A 21,996-nucleotide genomic window follows, 5' to 3' on the forward strand; every position below is an offset into this window, starting at 1 on the left:
ATGGCCCAGGGCTCAGCGTGACAGTGACAGTGTGGCCAGTGCGACCCACCCCTCGCTGTGCACAGCCCTGGGGCAGAACCCCCACATTATGCGGGCTCACAGGGTGGCCTCCTGCTGACCAGGGTAGGCTTCCATCTCTGTAACATGTTAACCATTTGTTGACGTGCTGTAGACTCGCCCACCTGGCCCCAGGACTCCCTTTGCTAAGGATCTGCTGAGGGGAGTTAGGTGGTACTACCACATACAGGGCTTCCGTTTTGTGTGCACACCCATCCTCATGGCAGAAACCAGGCACAGCCTTCTCCTCCTGCCTCATCTCCCCCACCTAAGTCCCCAGTTCCTCCCCCAACTCCTGAACATTCACCTCTTTCTCTCCAACCCCCTTTGTCTGCCCTGGTTCAGGGCCCCAGGACCTGCTGTCTGTCCCCCCTAACCCCCAACTCCCTGCCCATCCCCAGCACTATCTATACCACCTAAGGGCAACATGGTCTCCTTTCTCCTTTCCTGTCTACTTCACTAACTTACACTTACCTCTCAAGACTCAGCTCAAGGACACATGCCCAGATTGTGGCTCGATTCCCAGTGCGGGGTGTGCAGGAGGCAGCCGATCAGGGATTCTCTCTCATCATTGATGTTTCTATCTTTCTATCCCCTCCCTTCCTCTCTGAAGTCAATAAAAAATAAATTTAAAAAAGTCTCAGCTCAGAAATCACCACTAGGAAGCCCCATGACCCTTGGGTGCGGTCAACTGCCTCACCTGGGCTCTCGCCTCATCAGTCTTCACCCGAGTGTTGCAATGTTTGTTTGGAGCGCATCTCTCTGTTCAAGCCCCGGGCAGCCAGACGGGGTGAGAGCAGCTCCTCGGGGGGCTGGGTAGGGCTGCTCAGGAAGGAGGGCAGTCCTAGGCGGCTCAGCATGTCACTGGCTGCCAGGGGTCAGCGCAGACGCTGGCGTGGAAATGAGCCACAGAGACCCTGGGGCATGGAAGAGCCTGGGGTACGTCCTGCTCCCTCCTGCCCGGAGGGTTTGCTCATGGTTTCACAGCGAACACCAGCAGGCCCTGCCCCTTCCCACCACACCCTCCTGGCAGGCCACGCTGGGCATCTGGGGCCTCGAGGGCCCCCTCGTCTGGAGTTGGAACCAGGTCTGGACAGGACAGTGTGAGAGACTCTGCCAGGGGCCGCCGGTGAGGGTGAGATGGGGGCATTTTGAACCCTCTTCCAATTCCAGGTCAGGAGGGACCTGGGCTTCAAAGTAGTAGGATTTCAAAGGTGGCGGCCCAAAGGGGCTGGCTCCCATGAGCAGATGCTACCCAGGACACCAGGGCCTGAGCTCCTGGCTGCATCGGACTGCTCTGTCTGTGCCTGGAAGGGGATAATGTGCCTGGTGGGGTGCAGGCAGGAGAGGGGAAAGACCACCCGGAGCCAGGAGTGCATGGGTTTGGAAAGTGTCTGCCCTTTCCAAAGTGCTCTCTGAAGTGTCTGCCAGGGAGGGAGCACTATTAAATCCACAGAAATGGCTTAGTAGCTGGTTCCTGGCCCTGCAACACATGGGTTTTCCTAGGGCCTGTTAGGAGATGGGAGCACCCCAAGGAACAGCTAGGTCTAGCAATCATGGGGACAGGCTCAGGGCAGCCCTGGGCTGGTGGCGGTGGGGCTGGACAGAGCATGGCCCGCTGGACCCCATGCGTATATGCTCCTTTTTTAAATCAGCACAGCACCATGCAGATGGGAAAGCCAGACAGCGTTTATTCACCTCGAAAGAGAGGGCGCCTGTGCCCTCAGGCCCCACAGAGCGCCATAGGCAGTCTAGTGTGGCCAGGGTATATGGGGCCAGGTGGCCGTGGATAGAGCACAACAGGCAAGTCACTGAGCCTCCGTTTCTGCGTCTAGAAAACGGTGGGGGCTGTGGTTCGGAAAGCACGCAGTGGGCCCTCAAGTGGGAGGTGGCTGCTCATCCCTCTGGCTTGGTCAAGATGGGGCCTGGAGCCCTGACCACCAGAGAGACCCTACTGAGCCACCAGGCGGGAGCCCTCCGCCCAGTCCGCCCAGTCCGTGAAGAGCAGCGAGCCTGCGGGGCTGTGCGGCAACAGCTGCGGTGCACTGGCGCCCTCGTGTGGCCATGGCGGGTACCACAAAGTTTGTGGGCCAATGGAGGCAGGGGAATAAAGCCTGTCCTCCAGTGAGGGCTGGTCATGGTACCCAAAGACCCATTAGAGTAGCTGTCTAGGGGAGTGTGAGCCCCAGGGTATGTGACAGGTTACATCTGGGCATGTGGTCATCTGAGGCCCAGAGCAATGAGTGAGCTCCCCAAGACGTGCCTGAGGCCCCCTGTCTAACACTGTGCACGGCATGCAGCAGGCACTCAATGCACTTTTGTGGAATGAAAGTGAGTAGATCTGTCTGTGTGTGCAAGGGGGTTGGAAGCGGCGGCCCTAATCAGTGGCCAGCTGGTCATTCATGCATCTACGCTCCATCTGACCTTCTAGCCACCCTCAGGAAGGGCCTGTGCCCAGGGACCACGAAGGGGCCTTTGGAGACTTCACTGCAGCCCCAGACACTGGCAGGTGGGACGGAGGGGCCGGGAGGCGCAGGCCTCACAGCCTCAGTGATGGGCCCAGTTCTGCTCCCTGCACAGGGCAGAGCACGGCCTGCTCCTGGGGCCTGGCAGTTCCCGGTCAGGGTGGCCTTTCCACGTTACCTCCAGCCTCAGCTCGCAAGGGGTAGGCATGGAGGTGGGGGCTGGGTACCCAGCCTGACCATAGCCTTTGCCCAAACTCCCCTCATACAACTTCAGTTGCCTGAGGGGGCGGGGGGGGGGGCAGGTGGGGGCAGGGGCAGAATGGGAATGTATTCTGGTGGCTAGGGGTGGGGTTTCAGGGAAGGCGGGGTGGGGGGAGTGTGATGGGGTGGGCCATGTGGGTGAGAAGGAGCACTGTACCCTGTCTCCCCCTCGCCCCCGCTCAGCGCCCCAGCCCCAGGCACGCAGGCCAGGCTAGGGACTGAGGCTGGGGAGGGGGTCCAGGCCAGGCTCGCAGCCCACGGGCAGGGTGGCCACTTCGCTGGGCGGGATGTGGTGGGTCACGTAGCGCCTGCCCCTGAAGGAGCCGATCCGAAGCTGCTCAGGGACCTCCTCGGGCCACCACAGGCTGGAGCTGGACAGGGAGAGGAGGGGCAGCGGTGTCAATGCTGGGCCTCCTCCCCACCCCACGTCTCTCCCCCTGCAGCCTCTGGTCTCCCTGTCCTCTCTTCTATTGTAGAACAAGCCAAAGGCCTGCCTCCTCCAGGTGGCCACCCTGATTTCCCCAGTGTCCATCCACACAGGTGGGTTCACTGGAGAGAAACCGAGGCCCCGGAGGACAAGGGCCAAAGCAAAGGATGTGCTGAGGAATGGGGCAGAGCCGGGAGGCCCCTTCTCTGAACCTGTGGCCAAAAGAGCCGCTGGAGCCCTCTCCGACCTCCCAGGGGAGAGGCTCAGGTGGGAATTCTCTGCTCAGCCCCAGGGACCCGTCCCAGCTCCAAACCACAGGGTCAGGGAGGCTTTCCAGGCGCAGGGGGCGGGGAGAGGGGAGGGGCCCCAGGAGGGCCACCACTCACAAGCGCACAGTGGAGGCCGCCAGGAAGGCCAGGAGCAGGAGGCCGGCCAGAGAGGAGAGGATGGAGGTGATAACGATCATGCCACCACTCCGCCGCCCCGGCCACGTGTCGATGGCGCCTGGAGACTTCCCTGCACACACAGCGATGCTCAGAGGCCGCCCTTGGACCCCGGGGCCGCCGCCCTCACCGTGCTCATACCCAAGGCTGGGCTCTCTCATCCAAACACGTCTGTCCATCTCAGAGGGGCATCTGTGCCCTGTAGCCTGGACCACCCATCGCTCCAGCCTCCGCCCTTGTCTCACCTTCTAGGCTGTTCCCACCAAAGGGCCCACCCTGGCGCACCCAGCAGCGGCAGACCTGAAACCTGACCATGTGGCTGCTTGCTCCCTGGAGCCTGGCATACAAGCGCCCGCCCCCTCCCCGCTCCTGCAGCCCGTCTCCCAGGCATCACCCACACGAACACACAGCAGTGTCCTCGGCCTGGTGCCTCCTGCTGGGGCCCCGGTGAGGAGGCCTCCTGGAACCTGGGCCTGCCGGACTGCCCTCCTTGCTTTGGCCCTTCTCCCCCCGCAATGGGCCCGGCTGGCTCCCCAAAGGAAGGGAAGGCTGCTTCTGCCCATGACTGAGCTGGGCCTGGGCCGCCAAGAGTGGCAAACGTGGGGTTGGGCAGAGCGAGTGCCCAGCCCCAGCACCGGCGTCTGTGTGGAGGCTTTGCCGGATCTGAATGCTGCCAGCCAGCAGGCACCCAGTCCCTCAGCAGCGGGGGGGACAGAGGGTGGAGAGGGCAGCTGAGCACGACCATTTCCCAGAACATAAGGGACAGGCTGGAGCCAGGACACCCCTCCCCAGCGCTACCTTGGTGGAGAGTGATGGGGTCAGACCATCTGGTCTCGGCCTGGGGTGAGCCCCCAGCGTCCATCAGGAGGAACTTCACCCTGGGGAGAGGAGGAGGGGTGAGGCTCAGAGCCTCAGCTGCCCTGGACAGGGCGCCCAGCACAGCCAGACTCCAGGCAGCCCCTCTGGGCCGCTGTGAGCCGTGGCCCTGTGGGCAGTACGAGCTGGGGCTCTCGGCCCCCCCGGGGAGAGCTGCTGGCCCCATGGGATCTCTGAAGCCATGGAAGACTCCCCCCACCCAACAGGGCAAGCACCCCAGATAAAGGCCTAGAGAGGGAGGGATGTGTTGAGGGTGCATGCAGAGTCCAGGATCACAGAGAAGGGCAGGCTGACACAGAGGGCACCGAGGGCCATGCAGAGGGGTCGTGTTTTGAGGGGCCTGGGGAGCTTTGGGAGGTTTCTAAGCATCAAGAGGCTCGGGCAGCCCAGCCAGTGTAGCTCAGTGGTTGAGTGTCGGCCTATGAATCAGAAGGTCATGGTTCGATTCCCAGTCAGGGCACATGTCCAGGTTTCATGTTCGATCCCCAGTAGAGGGTATGAAGGAGGCAGCCTATCAATGATTCTCATCATTAATATTTCCATCCTTCTCTCCCTCTCGCTTCTTCTCTCTGAAATCAATAAAAACATGGTTTTGAAAAGAGACTCAGACAGGCTGGCTCTGAGGGAAGCTGGCTCTGGTGGCTGCTGGGGATGGAGGCCAAGCCAGGGAGCGGGCCTGGGTGGGAGGGGGCCCTGGCAGGGCTGGGTGAGAGGGCAGAGGGAGGCGGATGGAGATGCTGGCCCGGCCCACACCACACACCTTCCCTGCACCCTGGCGGTTCTCCCAGTTGGACCCGGCCTCCCCGAGTGCCTGCCCCCATCCTGTGGCCCGGGCGGCCCGGCTCTGGACACCTGCTCTGCTCCCCCGCCTCTAACCTGACCTCAGCAAGCCACTGGCGCTGTGGGGCCTCTCTTCCTTTGCTTCCCCGCCTCATACCCACTGACCGGGTCTGAACTCAGCCCTGTGCTTACTTTCCCACCGGATCTACCCGTGGGAGAAACAGTGGGCCCATGAGTGCAACCCTGCCAACTCCCCTCCCTCCTGCCCCCAACCAGCTCTGGTGCCACCTCTTCCCCCTGGGCCCGCCGGAAGCTGGAATTCTGCCTGCCCCACTGCTGTGATGAGTGCTGCTCTCCCCCAGCCCTCCCACCCCACCCCAGAGGAAGAAGCCCAGGTCTGTGAATGGAGAGGGCCTGCAGCCAGGATGGGGCCTGGGGAAAGGCTAGGGAGGGCAGCCCTGGTCCCTGACACCCCTCCTCTGCCAGGACCCCTCCCGGGCTCCGGGCAGAGAGACCCACCTGTAAGGCCCCGGGTCCGGGAGGGGGGTGTTGCAGTAGGCGGGCTGGCCGAGGTCCGCCAGGCAGTCAGGGTCATTGCCCACCCGCAGCACGGCGATGCGGCTGTCGCCCACGGGATCCTCGCAGGGCAGCTGGTCCCGGGACAGGGGCAGCGTCATGTAGTGGCCGTCCGTCAGCAGCTGTGGGGAAGCTGGGATCTCAGCCAGTGTCTTCGGGTTCTGGAAGTCCCTAGAGGCTGTGGAAGGGAGGGACCGACCGACCCATGTGGCCGCTAAGCGAGCACAGCAAGGCCTTCCTTACCACAATCCCCGGCTGGGTCCATGGCCTCCAGCCCCCAGAGGGCCCCTGAGACGCAAAGCAGGGTGTGTTGCCCCCTCAGAGCCCCTCTCCATGAAGCCCAACTCCCAATCCACACCCACTCGTGGAACATCAGGGAGGGGCTCCCCAGACCCTGCAGCCCCACCCCTCACCCAGGCCCCACACCTGCACTAGGACGCACCGTTGCTAAAGGCCACCACCAGCCAGACGGTGTCGGCCGCCCCGGCGTGACCGTCCAGCGCGCAGCGCGGCTGCTCCAAGGAGAACGTGGAGGCCGTCACCTTCCCTTCCAGGTCCCCGGCTGTGATCTGCGGCGTGTAGGGGATCAGCTCTGCGCCATGGAGATAGGTGTGAGGGTCCTGGGGCCCCCTGCCCTGGGGCCGCCTCTCCCAGTTAGAGGACGTGGGCTCCCAGGGTCCAAACGCACCAACCAGCAGGTGCCCCAGCCCCTTGGGTCTGGCCAGGTGCATCCAATCCCCGGACCCCCTGCTCACCTAGGCTCGTGCAGGGCTGGGGCCAGACCAGCGCCACCAAGAGGAGCAGCAGCAGTGAGTGAGGCCGCCTCTGGGCGAGCCCCATGGCAGCCACCTTCCGCCACATCCACAGCCTGGGGCTGGTCTGGCAGCCTCCTGCTGCGCCCCTCCCCCAACACCGAGGCCGGAGAAGCTGGTTCGTCAGGCTGCCAGGCTGGCCAAGGGCTGGAAAGACCTGAAAATGTGAATGCACCCCGCCCCTCCCCTCAGCCCAGTCCCCCACAGGGAGGGGCCTGGGCAGGGCACGAGTGAGGGGCTGGCCTGGGCTGAGAGAGAGGCCACTGGAGCTCAGAGCCCCACGTCTGCATTTAGGCCCCACCCAGCCTCCCAGACCCCGGGAGGAGGACCAGCCTCTGGAACCTTGGGCTCAGGGCCACATGCCTGAGATTCCTGCACCCCGAGGTGCCAGGAGACAACCTCTGGCCTACCATCCCCACCCAGGAGCAAGCCTGGGGCAGCTCCAGCCTGTCCAGCTCCAGCCCCATCACAGCCGCCCGGCCCTGCAACCACCGTGCGCCCCGGCCTCTCTGCTGGGGCCACAGCCTCCCAGGTTCTTCAGCTCCCTGTCATCCAAGAACTCAGAGGAAGCTGTGCAGAGCCCTTGACTGCTGACAAGCCCCCCAACTTGCATTACTCCCTTTGGTTCTCGCTGTATACATGGGCGAGGCAAAAGCAGGTTTACAATGTTCATCAATAGTTAATACAAGAATAAACTGTTTTGCTCACTCACACTGTAAATATATAAACCACATATATTTTTTTTACTAAGATATAATTAATCCATATATTATAAAGTCCATCCTTTTCAAGTGTACAGTTAAGTCGTTTTTAGTATATTAACAAAGTTTGTGCAATCAACATTAATTCCAGAAATTTTTCATTTCAAGAAGAAACACAGTCCCCATGGAACACAGTCCCCCTCCCTCCCTCTGGGAACCACTCCCGCTTTCTGCCCAGATCTGCCTATTCCGGACATTTCACATAATGAAATCACAGTTGCGGCCTCTCATGTCTGGCTCTTTCACTTGGTTTCATGTTTTCAGGGTTCATCCATGCTGCCGTAGGTCAGTACTTGGTTTTTACGGCTAAGTAACATCCCACTGGTATGGACAGTCCACAGTTAGCTCAGCCATTCATCAGCTGGAAAGCTGCGTTTTCCCCACCTTTTGGCTATTATGAATAATGCAGCTAGGAACACTCACGAACAAGCTTTGGTTTGGACATGTCTTCAGTGCTTGGATGGGAACCTAGGAGTGAGGTGGCTTAGTCATATGGCGACCACTTTTTGAGGAACTGCCCAATCGATCTCCAAAGCAGCTGCATTTTACATCCACCAGCAGCAAAGGGCTCCGATTTCTCCACATTCTCACCAACATTTGCTGTTTTCCTTTCTCTTTATAATAACCACTCTCCTTGAGCATGACATGGTATCACTTTGTGGTTTTGCTTCCCTGATGACACTGAACATTTTTCATGTGCCTGTCAGCCATCTGCATATCTTCTTTGGAGAAAAGTCCTTTGCTTTTTTTTTTTTTTTAATTGGGTATTTTTATCCTTACTGTTGAGTTCCTTATACAGTCTGGGTACTAGACCCTTATTAGGTAGATGATTTGCAAACATTTCTCCCATTCAGATTCTCATTATACTTTACTGGTAGGAGTCAAGAGGGCAGCGGCACGCAGGAGCCCATCCCAAACAGGCTGGGGGGCAGCCAGGCCTCTCTGCCCTCCCTAAGACCAGCTCCCCATCAGGCTCAGTGGGCAGTGCCCAGGGCCCACAATACATTCAGGGGCCCAGGAAAAGTCCTCGTTTCTTTTAAATCAGAAGGAAAAAAATAAACTTCTAAATGGAAAAAAATGCTCTAACAGATTTTCATCTTTATATCAACACATCATAAAACAGAATTTGACTTTTTTCCTTTTTAAAAAAACACATTTTTATTGATTTCAGAGAGAGAAAGAAACATCAATGATGACAGAGAATCATTGATCGGCTGCCTCCTGCATGCCCTATACTGGGGATCAAGCCCACAATCCAGGCATGTGCTCTGACTTGAAATAGGTTCAAGGTTGATGCTCAACCACTGAGCCACGGCAATCAGGCATACCTTTTTTTTAATCCCTCCCCAAGGATACAGTTTTATTGATTTTAGAGGGAGAAACCCACAACCTAGGTATTTCCCCTGACTGGGAATCGAACCCACAAGATTTTGGTGTATAGGACGACACTCCACTGGGCCAAGGATAACATTTTTCTTATAGAGGAAGGATCCCACAAAGGCAAGAACGTCTCTGGCCCAAAATGCGGCTGTGTGTCCCTCCAGGCTCAGGCCACAAGCACTCCACCCCACCCCCAGCAGACAGCAAGTCTGAGAGTATTTGATCCTCTTTCTGAGAGGGTTCAGAAGGATTATCACTTTGAGGCTAACAGACCAATCCTGTCCCAGATTCCAGCTCTGGCTCTACCACTAGCTGGGACCTTGGGCCAGTCACTATATCCTTGAACCTCAGTTTTCCCATCTGTAAAATGGAGACGGCAGCACGGTGCTGCCCCAGAACTTGGGGTAGTAATGAGATGTGGGCTCGGAGTTGCTGGACTCTCCAGTGCAAGGACTGGAGTGGGGGGTGGGGAAGCAGCACGGTCAGTGCCATGGGCTCTCTGGCTCCCACTGCAGCCTGTTTCTTCATGTAGAAAATGGGAGGTGAATGGGCAGCCTGTAAGGTCCTTTCCAGCAGGACATGTGTGTGCAGGCCTTCACACATCTCGTACGCACGTGCACACGTGCGCACATACACACACATCCTCTCCACTGACAAATACACTAGGGCCTGCTGACTTTGGCTATTGGGTATTTATTGCAAACAGAACATCTGAGGTATGAGAAGCTGACCCAGACCCATGGCTGCCCCTGGCTAGGGGTGGGGCAGTCTCTCCTCAGCCCATGCCAGGTCCCCAGCACTGAGGTAGCTGCATCTTAAGCCCCCACAAGTACATTCCCCAGGCTTGCGGGTTCCATGCAAATCCAGGCCTGGAGGGGAAGAGGAAGGAGGAAAGGCAAACAGGAGAGGCCCCAGCTTCGATGGAAAATGCCCATGCCCCCAATAAACACGTCAGCTTCTGCGGAAAGCACCTTCCTGCCTGTCCATCTCAAGAGCAGCCCAGCCGGCAGTGGGGATGGGCGGCCGGCTGCCAGGCTGCTGGTCACTGCTGCCCCAGGCAGTCCTCAGTCACTCCCTGGGCAGCCAGCTCAGCAAGCACGTTCTGCAGGTAGTTGGGGTCCGGGTAGCCGTGGCCTGTCACATTGCGGTCCATCTCTGTCTTGTGGTGGATCTCGTTCCACACCACCGTGTCAGTCTCGCCCGTGGTGCTGGACGTCCCCACGGTGAAGATGAGCCGCCTCTTCCAGGCCACCTTCAGCAGCTCCAGGACCTGCCCGGGAGGAGGAGGAAGAAAAGGAAGAGGAAGTGAGGGAGGGAGGGAGGAAGGAAGGGTGGGTAAGCGCTGGCCTTCACAGGTTTTTCCACCCTGGGGAAGAGTTGGCCAGGTGACAAGGTGGGGCAGCCACTGCGCTCCCCTAGTTTGCCCCCGTGATAAGGACAAGGTCAGCAGCATCAGCCACCCACCAAGGTCAGCTGTGGGTTGTGTTGGTGCTGCAAGCTAGGACCTTGGTTCATTCAGCATGTGCCACTAACCACCAGCAGGGTCCCTGGGAGCTGGGCCCTTTCTCCTCTCCATTCTGTTCTGTTGCCACCTTAAGTGGTATCATCCACTGTCCCAGATGGAATCCCATCTGTGGGGGTCCCCAGCTTTTAGCTCTAACCCTGACCCCCGTGGAATGCCAACTGCTGTTCTGACAGTCCAATGACCTCACACTGAGCACTTGCATAACTCAAGTCTTGGCCCTCCCACCTCAGACAGTGCTGCCATCTACTCAGCCCCTGACGCCTGATTAGTCCCCATTTCCAAGTACATCTTGGATGAGCTTCCTTCTGTCCCTCCGCATCGAATCCAGGCCTCCCTGCTCTCTCCTATTCCTGCTGCTCTCCACACTCAGTCACAGCAGCAGAGAGAGCTTTACCAAAACTAAAATCTGCAGCTCCTACAACTCCACTGACACACCCTCGCCTCGTGGCATCGCACAGTGCTTAGACGAAAGCCCTTGTGCAGCTCACTCCCCCTCACCCATTTGGTTCTCCTCAGGCTCCTCACATCGTCCCAGCCTGTTCCCATCTCAAAGCTGTCGCACCAGTTGCTCTGTCTCCCACGGACAAGGCAAGTCCTGCCTCGGGTATCGGTGCAGAGGCACAAGCTGGCCCATGAGGCTGCTCAGAGACAGCGGCTCCTCCCCACGCTCCAGTGAAGTGTGGACCTGGTGCTCCCAGCTCCTGAGGATGCCAGCCCACAGCAGGTTCCTGGGAAGAGTGGCCTTGCGCTGGAATCAGCACTTGGGCACAGGCCTGCCAGCGGGGGGCCCTTCCCAAGGGTGGCACGGGGCCTTACCTTGCGGCCCTGGGCATTGTCAGGAAGGTAGCACTGGCGGGGAAACCCTCTGGCAGTAAACGGCTTCCCGGGGTTGGGGTGCTCAGGGCCCTGCAGGAGGAACACAGACAAGGGAGTGGGGGTGCTCTGAGAGAGGCTCCCCCACTAGAGCTGCACCAAACACGCAAGGCCCAGCCTCGCCCCTTTACCCTCCTGGCTGGGGCTATTCCTAAGCTCAAGTGGCCAAATAAATGGCTGCCTCTCTCAAATCCTGCCCCTAAAGACCCAGCGTGAACATGGCTGCACTCCCTGAATGCATGCTACTCCTCCTGGCACCAGACACTCCTCACTTCTCCTATTTCCCTGATGAGAACAGAACCCCTCAAAGGCTGGACGGAGGCTCCTACTTCCTTCGGCAATCCTCCAGGCATGGGGCTCTCTGGACTGGACAGCAGGTCTGCCAGCCTTCAGGACACCCTCATTCCAGCTCACAGACCCCTCCAGTCTTCACTCTAGAAGTGGCTGGAGCAGGGCCCTGGACGGTGGCCGTGGTCTGCACAGGAGTGTGGGGCTGGCACGGCAGACAGCCCTTTTCCTGTCCTCTGCTACACAGTGACACGTCACCTACAGCAACAAGTATCCCTCCGGCCCAAAGGTCCCATCTGGGACCACTGGGATCCTGCAGCCTTCTGCAGGATCTCCGTCTTGTTTCTGACATCCAGACCCAGCCCTGCCACTCCCGACCCAGCCTCCTCTGGCTACGGAGCCATCTCTCCATCCGTCTTCACTGCCAGCACCTCCCGGCCGTGTCCTGTGGCCCCAAGAGGATTCTGCCGCCCAACACAAGTGCTCTTCCTGTTTATACACTTGACCTTCTGCCAAGTACAGATCCAGCTAAGACGTCTCTGCCTCCAGGAAGCCTTCCCTAACTCAGGAGAGAGCCGAGGGCCACCTTTGCTTCCTAAGAGCTTGCCTCCTGTTCCTGACGTCCTCACAAGGACCAGGGAGAGGGCTGATTCCAGGTGGGTCCCAGGAGGCTCCTCTTTGCCGGGCCCTCACCTGGACGCCGGGAGGGATGTTGTAAACTATGAGTATTGTCCCGCAGTCCTCGTGGCCAGGGAGGGACACCGGGTAGCTGAACACCTCCATCTTCCCCCGAGGCTGGGTCCCAGTCTTCTCTCCGTAGATGGTTTTGCAGGAAGGACACTGTAAGCTTCCATCCTGAGACAAGGCAGAACGCCACACACTGAGCCGGAGGCCCCGAGGGAGCACCCAGGCACCGCCACCCCCGTCTGGAGGGGAAGGAGGCCTGGGGGGACAGGTCGGCTGACATCACACGTCGGGTCTGGGCATGTGGCCCAACGCCCAGACGGCTCCTCACACAGAAACTTGATTCCAACAGCTTCCTTAGAAAGACAAGTTTTGTACCAGAAACTTGTTATGTAATTTTCATTAAAGGAGACTGGCATCAGGTAGAAAAATCAGGTTTATGAACAAAAGACCCCACAGTCTAATCACATTTCAAGTCAAACAAGAAACCCTGTGACTGATCAACTGTTGGTGCTGGCCCCCTGCTGGCCAGGATCCACAGGGACACTGTGGAGAAAGGCCAACCACGCCCGAGGGTCTGCCACATCTCAGTTCTCTCCGTCCTCCCAGGCTCTGTCCACTCCGGCCGAACGCCACCGAGGGAAGAGCAGCCAGACGTCACCCGCCCCCCCAACCCCGACCCCACCCTGTTGCAGGGAAGGGGCTGCCTCTGAGCACACCCCGGGTCCTGCTCAAGGCAGCTCGTCACCTGCTCAGACGCAGCGTGACCGGGCAGGCCACCCCGGCTCCCTCCCTGGGCCAGCATGTAGGCACCTTGTTCCCATTGCAGTACATGGCCAGCAGGCAGAGCAGGTGGAAGGCATGGCTGCACTTGGTGAGGCGGCCCACAGCCCCTGGTCCGATGGTCATGCTGTTGGTCACGTCACTGTACCCAGACGCCACGGACAGTTTCTCCATGCAGATGATGCAGTCCTGGAGGGGGACCAAGCAGGGGGAACGTTCACCAAGAGACACTGCACCCAGAGGCGAGACTTGTAGGAAAAGGCCTTCATGTGCTGACCCGCCATACAGTCACAGTCAATTCAACAGTCATTTGTTCCAGGGGCTGGGAACAGATGAGTCACTGGGATCTGTGCCCTCAGGGGCTTACCCTAGCAGGAGAAAGGACAGGCAGCACTGAGCCCGGGGCCAGTGCAGGAACAGAAGCAGAGGCCAACACTGCAGTAGAAATAGCCGGATAGAGAGGAAGAAAACAGGAGAGGCCCTCCACGCTGGGTTTTCAAGAAAAAGGGGAAGTTGTCGGATGGGTAAGAGCGGGAATGGACGTTGGGCTACAGGGAAGAGAATGATCTGAAGCATGAACCAGCATGTGGTCCGGGAGGGGCGGCAGCACCTGTAGAGGAAGGGTGTAGATGAGATAAGACGGGCGAGGATCAGATCCCAAAAGCTTCTGATCATGCTCAGGAGTTAGGGCTTTGTCTTATAAATCAGGCCTCATGGAGGAGTTTGTTTTTTATTTATTTTTATTTTTTATTTTATTGATTTTTCACAGAGAGGAAGAGAGAGGGATAGAGAGCTAGAAACGTTGATGAGAGAGAAACATCAACTGGCTGCCTCCTGCACACCTCCTACTGTGGATGTGCCCGCAATCAATGTACATGCCCTTGACCGGAATCGAACCCGGGACCCGTCAGTCCGCAGACCGACGCTCTATTCCCTGAGCCAAACCGGTTTCGGCATGGAGGAGTTTTGAGCAGGTTTGTAGCATGAGGGTAAAGAGAAAAATCAGTGCTGTGAAGTGGGAACAGAGAGGTCTGGAGGGAGGATGGGAGACACAGGATGGCTTTCAGGCTTCTGTCTAAACCTTTACCAACCTCACGTTTCCCACATACTCGACCGTCAGGAGAAACAGGCCAGTGAGGAGCCCTCGGTTCTGTTCTGGAAGGACTGACATTTAGCCCCCCTCCTCCAGATGCTCAGGACTCTCCATTCAAATCAGAGAAAAGCGGCCCCTCCATGTGGCTCAGCAGAGAGAGGTCTGGCCGGCCCTGTTAATTACAGGAGCCCTGACCAGCTCTCCCCCAGCTAAGGGGCAGGACTGCTATCTGGACAGGCCACTTCCCTTCCACACCAGCGTCAACAAGGCAGGCTCCCCCATTCCTTGTCTCCAGGACCCCCAGCCCCGGGATGGCACAGGGCTACACAGAGGCCTGTACAGCCAGCGAGGGGCTCTGCTCAGGATCACACTTGTTTGTGACAAAGCTAAGATTGAAATCTAAGTTTCAAAAGCTACAGCCACCTCATCTTGGTAAGGCCTGCCTCACAGGGAGGCTGGGAGATTAAACCCAAGTGCTGAGGGCCTGGTGCAGGCCAGATTGGTGGCCTTCTCGTCTGGAGCTGCCTCTTGTTTCTTTTCTTTTCAAATATATTTTATTGGTTTTTTTACAGAGAGGAAGAGAGAGGGATAGAGAGTTAGAAACATCGATGAGAGAGAATCATCGATCAGCTGCCTCTTGCATACCCCCCACTGGGGATGTGCCCGCAACCAATGTACATGCCCTTGACTGGAATCGAACCTGGGACCTTTCAGTCTTCAGGCCGACGCTCTATCTACTGAGCCAAACTGGTTTCAGCTGCCCCTTGTTTCTAAAAACTACAAGCTGCCTGGCTCCTGGGCACCTACCTCATCTGGGGCAGTCTTCAGCTCTTCGGTGTATTTTCTTATCACCTGCTCGGGCTCCGGCTTTGGAGTCCCTCCTACAAGAGAAGAACATCAGCAGTGTCCCAAGGAGTATAAACTGGAGATGCTGAAACCACAGAGAAAGGAGGGCAAGGGAGAAGTCCAAGCTGCCAGGAGGGATGGTAGAGGCTGAGACAGGAACGTTAGCATGCAAGAGGAGAAACCTGGAGTCAGGCGCACAACACTCTGCTTGGCTGAGCCCTATCCAGGCCCGCACACCGGGAGCCGAGCCCCAGGAGCCCCGGAGGCAGAGGAAGAGGAGCAGAGACAGCAGCTGGTCACAGCCCTCAGGTCCCCGCACACATTCGGTCAGGAAACCAGACCAGGCTCCTTGGAGGACATGCAGAAAAGTCAAACAGCAGTTTTTAGAACAAACTACTCTGGAGCCTGTGCTGGAGGTGTTATTTCACTCCAGTTGCGTTATTCTTATAATAAAGTCTCGGAAGAGAAGTGTAAGAGGCGAGTGTGTAGCGGGTGCCTGCCCATGTGAGCGTCTTGTGTGCACGCTGACAGCAGACAACAGCCACACTGACATCGTCACAACAAGCTGCCCAATCTTCTGAGTCCGCCCCAGACTGTGGGATCTTAGTGACCCACCTACTCGGTTCCTAAGGCGAGTGATCTGGGAAGCAGCCAAGACAGGCAGCAGGAAGGGTGCCCTGGCCGCCCGCTCCTCTCCAAACCTCCCACTCCTCTGTGCACATGTTCAGAGGCTGGGAGGGGAGCCCTGCACCCACACGAACACTGACCCTGTGCCAACAGGCCTCACCAAGGACAAGAGGGAATCCGTACGGAGGGGGGCTTGTCCGGACAGACAGCGGCAGAACCAGAGAGAATGGTGGTAGCAAAGCCTGTGCGAGAGCAGAGAGGAGGGGCCAGGGAGACTGGGGCAACGTGGGAACACAGTCCTGCAGGGCTCCTCATCCTGCCTCAAGGGCACTGGGGAGCTCCTAGCCTCCAACACCAAAGGCCTGTGGCTTGAACCCAAGCTCATGGCCATCAGCTTATGGCTGCAAAGACTTACAGGCCTGAGGTTTCATAATCTGAGCTCCCTCTAGACTAGGGGTGTCGAACTCAATCAGAGAAGGGGCCAAAATCTAAAATCCAGCCTAAATCGCGGGCCGAATGGTTTACTGAACAGTCATAAACTGTCATTGTGATGGAAACGCAATGCAGTGATGACAGCGCGGTGCGGAGTGCAGTGATGACAGCGCGGTGTGGGCCACATTGCAAGGCCTGGCGGGACGGATTTGGCCCGCGGGCCTTGTGTTTGACACATGTGCTCTAGACCACAGGCCCAGTGATAGTTGTGAGGGGAGTAGACAGGCTGGGGTCAGGCAATGTCTGGCTCTTATGCTGGGACCAAATCATGTTCCCCGAGTCTCAGTTACCTCGTCTAAAAAGTGGAGACCTAATACCAACCAAAGCAGATAGCTGTAAAGGCACTAACTGTTATTACCTGAAAGGCAGCTGCAGGCAAAGAATACCAGACTCTACACGCCCCCTCCCCATACACACACACACACACACACACACACACACACACACACACACCAATAAGCCCCCTCTCCGCCCACACATACACAGACACTCAGAAACTTTGAGGATCTGCCTCTGATAAGAAAGCCAGGCCAAAGCACAATGACCACCAACACTTGGTGGCTGTCCTGGTATCAGAGACTCTACTCAGATTTGTGGAGGAGACTCTCGGAAAAACCTGGTGGCTACAGACCCGTCTCCAGAGGAGCTTAGGACCCCATCCACCAGGACTAGTCACTGGCCCACTTCTGGTGAGGCGCAGCTCAGCATCCCATTCCCCACCTACCCGCCCTGGCCCGGGCAGCCTCTCAGAACTGAAGGTAGCGTTCCACGAGCCATATTTCTCCAAGGGAGCCAGCCAACCCCATGAAAGGGACATCTGAGCCCAAGAAGGCCAGGTCTGCCAAGAGCCTAAGTGTTCTTTCAAGACAAACCCAAGTGCCTCGGAAGGCTGCTGGCCTGCCCTGCCCACAGACCTGTCTGTCTCCATCTCCACGGAGAGTAAGAACTGGACTGGAGTCAGGACCTGAGCCTGCCAGGACTGCTGGGGTGAGGGTGGGATTGGGTGGGGCTGGGTAGGCAAAGCCCTGCCCCCTCCCTGGGCCTTTCATCTGCCCGGTGGGGTGCCGGTTAGACAGGCGGTGGGCATGATCAGAGCAGGTGCTTCCTGTGTTGACCTTCTACTCCTCCCACAACCAATCTGCTAAGTAGGAGGCACTGGCTCATGAATGGAGGAGACACTTGTGTGAGTTCACAAAGCTGGTGAGTTCTGGAACCAAGACAAAAACCCAGGATGGCTGAGCCCAGATGTGCTCCCTGCTCACATCATCCTGCTCTCAGCAGTCCATGCTTCCCTGGCTCCATGATGGAGCTGGAGCCACAAACGGCTTTAGAAATGACAGGTTTAGAACTTCTCACCCGTCTTGTTAAAACTCACATGGTTCTGAAACCACTTCTCCAGCAGGGTGATGGGCAAGGCAGTGGTCTGGGGGCCTTTCCTGAGACACACACTGGTCCCAGTGATCTCTCATCCTGAACTGGGCCTCACCCCACACCTATGTTACAAAGTCACAGTCTGTAAAAACAGGCCGCTTGCCATCTGTGCCAGGGAGACAGGACCTGAACTTGGGGACTGCAGGAGAAAGAAGATTCCCAAGGGGCCACCTCTGCACTGAGGGCAGGGAGAAGGGCTCGGAGCCCACGTGCCAGCAGGTGAAGGAAGCAGAGAAGGGCCATGGGAGTCAGAGAAGAGCAACTGATGGGGAAGTCAGAGGCAGCAAGACTTGGAGGCGGCTGAGCAGAGGCCAGAGAGTATTTGTGAGCAGAAACTACCTTTCATGGACATTTTCCTCAATCTCTTAACTGAGCTGTGACTTTTAGAGGCCAGACAGGAGGCGGGAGGACTGGCAGGCTGGGGTGCGCGGCTAAGACACACAGGGAGTCCGATGGCTGACATCAGAACACTCGTCATGCCTGCACGGGGTGCGAGATCAGACATGCAGAGGGGAGAAACATTAGGAGGAGTCGATTGGTGCGTGTCGTCCATAAACCCCAGCTGAGTCCAGGTGGCACTGTGAACGGCCATCAGGACCCACTGGTCTCCCTGGAGAATCTGGCGGCTTGAGGCTGGCAGGGCAAAGCTCCAGGCAAGCCAGTGAGATGCCTGGCTCATTGGAGTCCTGGCCCCAAGTTCCACAGGTGTCTATCCAAGCAACTAATCAGCTTGCACCCAGAACATGCAGGAGGGCGAGGCCATTTGCTTCCGGAGGACAAAGGGCAGAATGCCACCCCAGGAAGCCTCCTGAGCAGTTCCGGGTGGCGTCTCCCCATGCCAGGCACGGAGAAAGAGCAGAAGGGCAACATGGAAGGGTGTGGCCAAGCTATGGAAACATGGAGGGGCTTTCAAGCTCACAATCCTCCCCGTGTTCTCCCTGCACACCCCCTCAGCTCCCAGTCACTGCCTCCAGGGGGCACTGTATGTTTTCTGTGCCCTATTGGAACTGTCTAGGTCAGCAGTCGCCAACTGGTGGTCCAAAAGGTTGGCAACTGCTGGTCTAGGTGGCTTCAGTGCCATTGCTCGGGTGGGCAAGCAGGAGAGCGGACCCTGAGCCTACTCCCCAACAAAGGTGTCCCCACGGCCCAGGGGACTGCTCCTCTAGGGCAGCACAAGTCCCAAGCCATGGCTTCCTCCTCTGTAACCTCAGCCGAGGCTTCAACAGCCCTTCGGCCCTGGGTGGGCATGTCCACATGGGGAGGGAGCTGAAAAGGAAGCCCAGCTGAGATGGATGTCCATTCTTGTCATACTGCCTGATGCCTGCAGGGGGAGGCCTCACTCCTCAGCCAGGTGCTCCACCTGTCCTACCATCTCCTAACTGACCCTCATCCCACACTGCTCCCTTAGCACTCCCTGAGGGTCTGACACTTCCTGGAACACAGCATGACCTCCTATTGGAGTGGCTACTCCTGCCACCCTCTCAGCCTATTCCGCCGTCCACAGCACCACTTCCCCAAACCCTCTGGTCCTCAGTCTAGCTCAAAAGCACCTCCTCCTGAGGGGAGCTCTGGGCTTCTCCTTGAGTACCTCCCTGAGTGTGGCATTCTGGGCGCTCAGAATCTGGCTAGGGAGCTGGACACAGCCTGGGGAAGGAGTGGAGAATCTGAACCTGCTGGGCCCCATTTCCCCACCTAGCAAGGCCAACAGAGCTGCCCACTCCAGAGGCGATTCAGAGCAGTGAGATGACACCTGGCCTTGGGATCCATCATGCCAGCCACTGTGGCATCTACCCCTGGGCCACCAGTCCCCAAGAGGCCAAGCATGATCAACGCTCCTGTCCTCTTCAAGGCAGGACCCATTCTCCTGAATTCAAGTTGCAGACACAGGTCTCCACTTAGAAGCCTGCAGAGTTTGCCTTCTTGTGAAAAAGTGGGAAAGCAGCACGTAGTGAACAGAATGGCCAGGGGACACCAAGATGGACCATCACATCTTCCCCAACAGCAAGGGCTCAGGGCAGCCACCCAAAGTCCTAACACCGCTCAGACAGCCACAGCTTTCCTCCGCTCCTCTGATCTGTCAGAGCCCCGAGACTGCAGGCCTTTACACAGGCAGATGTGTGAACACCCCTTTCTGGCACCAAAGATCTGCCTTCGTCCAGTGACCAGCTCAGGTCTGAGCTTATCCTCCTCTGGCTCTGGTCTTACCAATCAGGGTTCAAGCCCAGCACCCCTCCTCCCTAGATGACTTGGGCAGGTTGCAGCAGCATAAAATGTAGATACTCTCCTCCCTCACAGGGTGGGAACCTAGCCCCAGCATCCCCCACTCCCCAAAAGAGGGGTCCAGGCCATGCCACAGCCAGTGAAGCTGTCACCTGAGGCACTCCTGGCCTGACCTGGAGGGGGCTCCTCTGTGGACCTCCTCCGCCAGTGCAGAGGGGCACACAGTCCAACAGCCTGGCCACTTGTTTGTAAACCTACCTGCACAGCCTGTGTCTAAGTGCTCAGCTCCCTGCGGCCGTGCCTGAATCCATACTCCCAAGCCCATACACATAGTCCAGGCTGAAAGAACACTCTCCAGACCTTGTTTCTTGGGGGCTGGCCTGGGATCTCTTGTTCCTTGGCGCCCCAAACAATAGTCCCAACAACAGGTAGAAGCCAGAGGCTTGCATTCAGGGAAGGTGGCATCTGACCATGGACTCCAATTCAGTCTCTACTCTTTTCTAGCTGGGACCAAGTTCCTGAACCTTTGGGGTCTGTTTCCCCAATAAGTGAAGGTTAAAATACCTGCTTACTTCCAGGATTGCTCTGAGAGTCAAGGCAAGAGGGGACAGTGAGAACAGTTTCAGATACTTTTGCTGTAGCATTTTTGCCATAAACATTTCACTGCATAACTAATTGGACATTAGGCAATTCTTCCATTTAAAAAAACACACACAGCCAAAACCGGTTTGGTTCAGTGGATAGAGCGATGGCCTGAGGACTGAAAGGTCCCGGGTTCGATTCCGGTCAGGGGCATGTACCTTGGTTGTGGGCATATCCCCGGTGGGGGGTGTGCAGGAGGCAGCTGGTCGATGTATCTCTCTCATCGATGTTTCTAGCTTTCTATCCCTCTCCTCTCCCTTCCTCTCTGTGAAAAATCAATTTTCAAAAAACAAACACACACACACACACACACACACACACACACACAAAATCATGACAAAAGAGGGACATTAAAAAGGAATAAAATTAAAAATATATATTGTGAAATATAAAATATTTGACTACCTTTGTGTGTGTGTGTGTGTGTGTGTGTGTGTATTAATCCTCATCTGAGGTCATTCTTTCAAAAAGAGAGGGAGGGAGGGAGGGAGGAGAGAGAGAGAAACATTGATGTGAGACACACATGGACTGATTGCCTCCCACATGTGCCCCATCCTGGAACTTCTTATAAACGTGTGTGCTAAAGCCTCAGTGATTGCAGAGAGGACAGGAGCCATGTAACGTGCAGACCAAGACTGTCCACCCACAACTTTCTCCAACAAGACTGCCACCAACACATGCACTCATGCACATGCGTGCATACACACAGAGGGCAGGGAGGAAACCTGCAACTCAGGTACGCGCCCTTCACTGGAAATTGAACCCGTGACACTTTGGTGTGTGGGCCAGTGCTTTAAACCACTAAACGCACCAGCCAAGGCCATTTGACTACACCTTTAAAATGTGTGCAGGTTCATCAGGTGCAAGCCACAGAATAAAATCAGATACTGCACCAATACCTGATTTTATTCTGTGGCTTGTACCTGAGCACTTGTCTTTGTCCTATGGGAAATGTGGGTTCAACTCTCTTTCTCTACCCAATGTTGTGTGTTCCAAAATAAGAAACCAACTATCTCTCGGGGAAAATCGTCGTCATCTGGAAGAAATGCTATTTTAACCACCACTATATTTAAGTTCTTTGTCTATGGAGAAATAAACCAACTAAACAAAAAAGAAACCAAACCAACCAAAAGCAAAATAAAAAATGTCAACCAGTTATTTTACTTTTTTTTTTTTTTTTTTTTTTTTTTAATGGCAAAACTGCCTTATGGCCAAATAGTTAGGTGGCAAAAACGTCTGTAGTAGAGATGCTATGGTTCTCGACACAAGAGTAGAAGAAAGGGAGCTACAGCTACTCAATACCTAGAGCACTTCTGGAGATTCTTCTAAACATGTGTGCTAAAGCCTCAGTGATTACAGAGAGGACTGGAGCCATGTAACGTACAGGCCAAGACTGTTCACCCACAACTTTCTCCAACAAGACTGCCACCAACACATGCACTCACGCACATGCAGGCGCACACGCACCCACACAAGTCTGACTCATCTATGGCAGCAGATGCCACAAAAAGATCTAAACTGGACAGGAACTTTCTAGTCACCATCTTTGCTCACTGCCCTCTGTTCTAGCAGAGGGTTAATGGCTGAGCAGCTGAAGCTGGTGCCAGAGGGCCTGCAGGGCAAGGCCTCCCCTCCTGGGCGTTCCCAGCCCCAC

At 56.9% G+C, this 21,996-nt stretch overlaps 2 protein-coding genes across 12 annotated transcripts in view; both read right to left on the bottom strand.

The window, feature by feature from the left end:
• Positions 1–1,728: 1,728 nt before the first annotated feature.
• UPK3B (uroplakin 3B) lies at positions 1,729–6,963 on the bottom strand. 2 transcript variants are annotated; one of them, XM_036409328.2, is made up of 6 exons: positions 6,641–6,957; positions 6,328–6,477; positions 5,829–6,063; positions 4,452–4,531; positions 3,597–3,726; positions 1,729–3,154 (listed from the first exon to the last, which is right to left on the bottom strand). In XM_036409328.2, the coding sequence occupies exons 1-6, from the start codon at positions 6,744–6,746 to the stop codon at positions 2,995–2,997; spliced, it is 861 nt and encodes a 286-aa protein (XP_036265221.1). In that variant the 5' UTR covers positions 6,747–6,957; the 3' UTR covers positions 1,729–2,994. The 2 variants fall into 2 exon arrangements, with proteins under 2 accessions (XP_036265221.1, XP_036265222.1); XM_036409329.2 differs by lacking the exon at positions 6,328–6,477 and having other exon boundaries at positions 6,641–6,963.
• A 2,552-nt stretch (positions 6,964–9,515) lies between these two features.
• DTX2 (deltex E3 ubiquitin ligase 2) overlaps positions 9,516–21,996 on the bottom strand; it is a 39,044-nt gene continuing 26,563 nt past the window's right edge. For 3 of the 10 annotated variants that reach the window (XM_036409316.2, XM_036409318.2, XM_036409317.2), the window contains 6 exons: positions 17,820–17,960; positions 14,892–14,965; positions 13,022–13,180; positions 12,218–12,379; positions 11,180–11,269; positions 9,516–10,108 (listed from right to left, as the gene is read on the bottom strand). In XM_036409316.2, coding sequence (XP_036265209.1) covers positions 9,881–10,108; positions 11,180–11,269; positions 12,218–12,379; positions 13,022–13,180; positions 14,892–14,965; positions 17,820–17,960 — 854 coding nt within the window. In that variant the 3' untranslated portion in view covers positions 9,516–9,880. Of the gene's footprint in view, positions 10,109–11,179; positions 11,270–12,217; positions 12,565–13,021; positions 13,181–14,891; positions 14,966–17,819; positions 17,961–21,996 lie in introns of all 10 variants that reach the window. The other 7 variants (XM_036409321.2, XM_045571161.1, XR_004982860.2 and 4 more) reach the window with 6 other exon arrangements.

Source organism: Pipistrellus kuhlii, unplaced genomic scaffold, assembly GCF_014108245.1.
Source record: "Pipistrellus kuhlii isolate mPipKuh1 unplaced genomic scaffold, mPipKuh1.p scaffold_m20_p_4, whole genome shotgun sequence".
Taxonomy (NCBI): Eukaryota; Metazoa; Chordata; class Mammalia; order Chiroptera; family Vespertilionidae; genus Pipistrellus; species Pipistrellus kuhlii.

Coding starts and splice junctions, on each gene's coding strand:
- UPK3B (XM_036409328.2), bottom strand. CDS start 6,746: ATGTGGCGGAAGGTGGCTGCCATGGGGCTCGCCCAGAGGCGGCCTCAC. Junction 3,727..4,451: donor CCCCATCACTCTCCACCAAG/GTAGCGCTGGGG, acceptor CTGTGTGTGCAG/GGAAGTCTCCAGGCGCCATC. Junction 3,155..3,596: donor GCGGCCTCCACTGTGCGCTT/GTGAGTGGTGGC, acceptor CTCCCTGTCCAG/CTCCAGCCTGTGGTGGCCCG.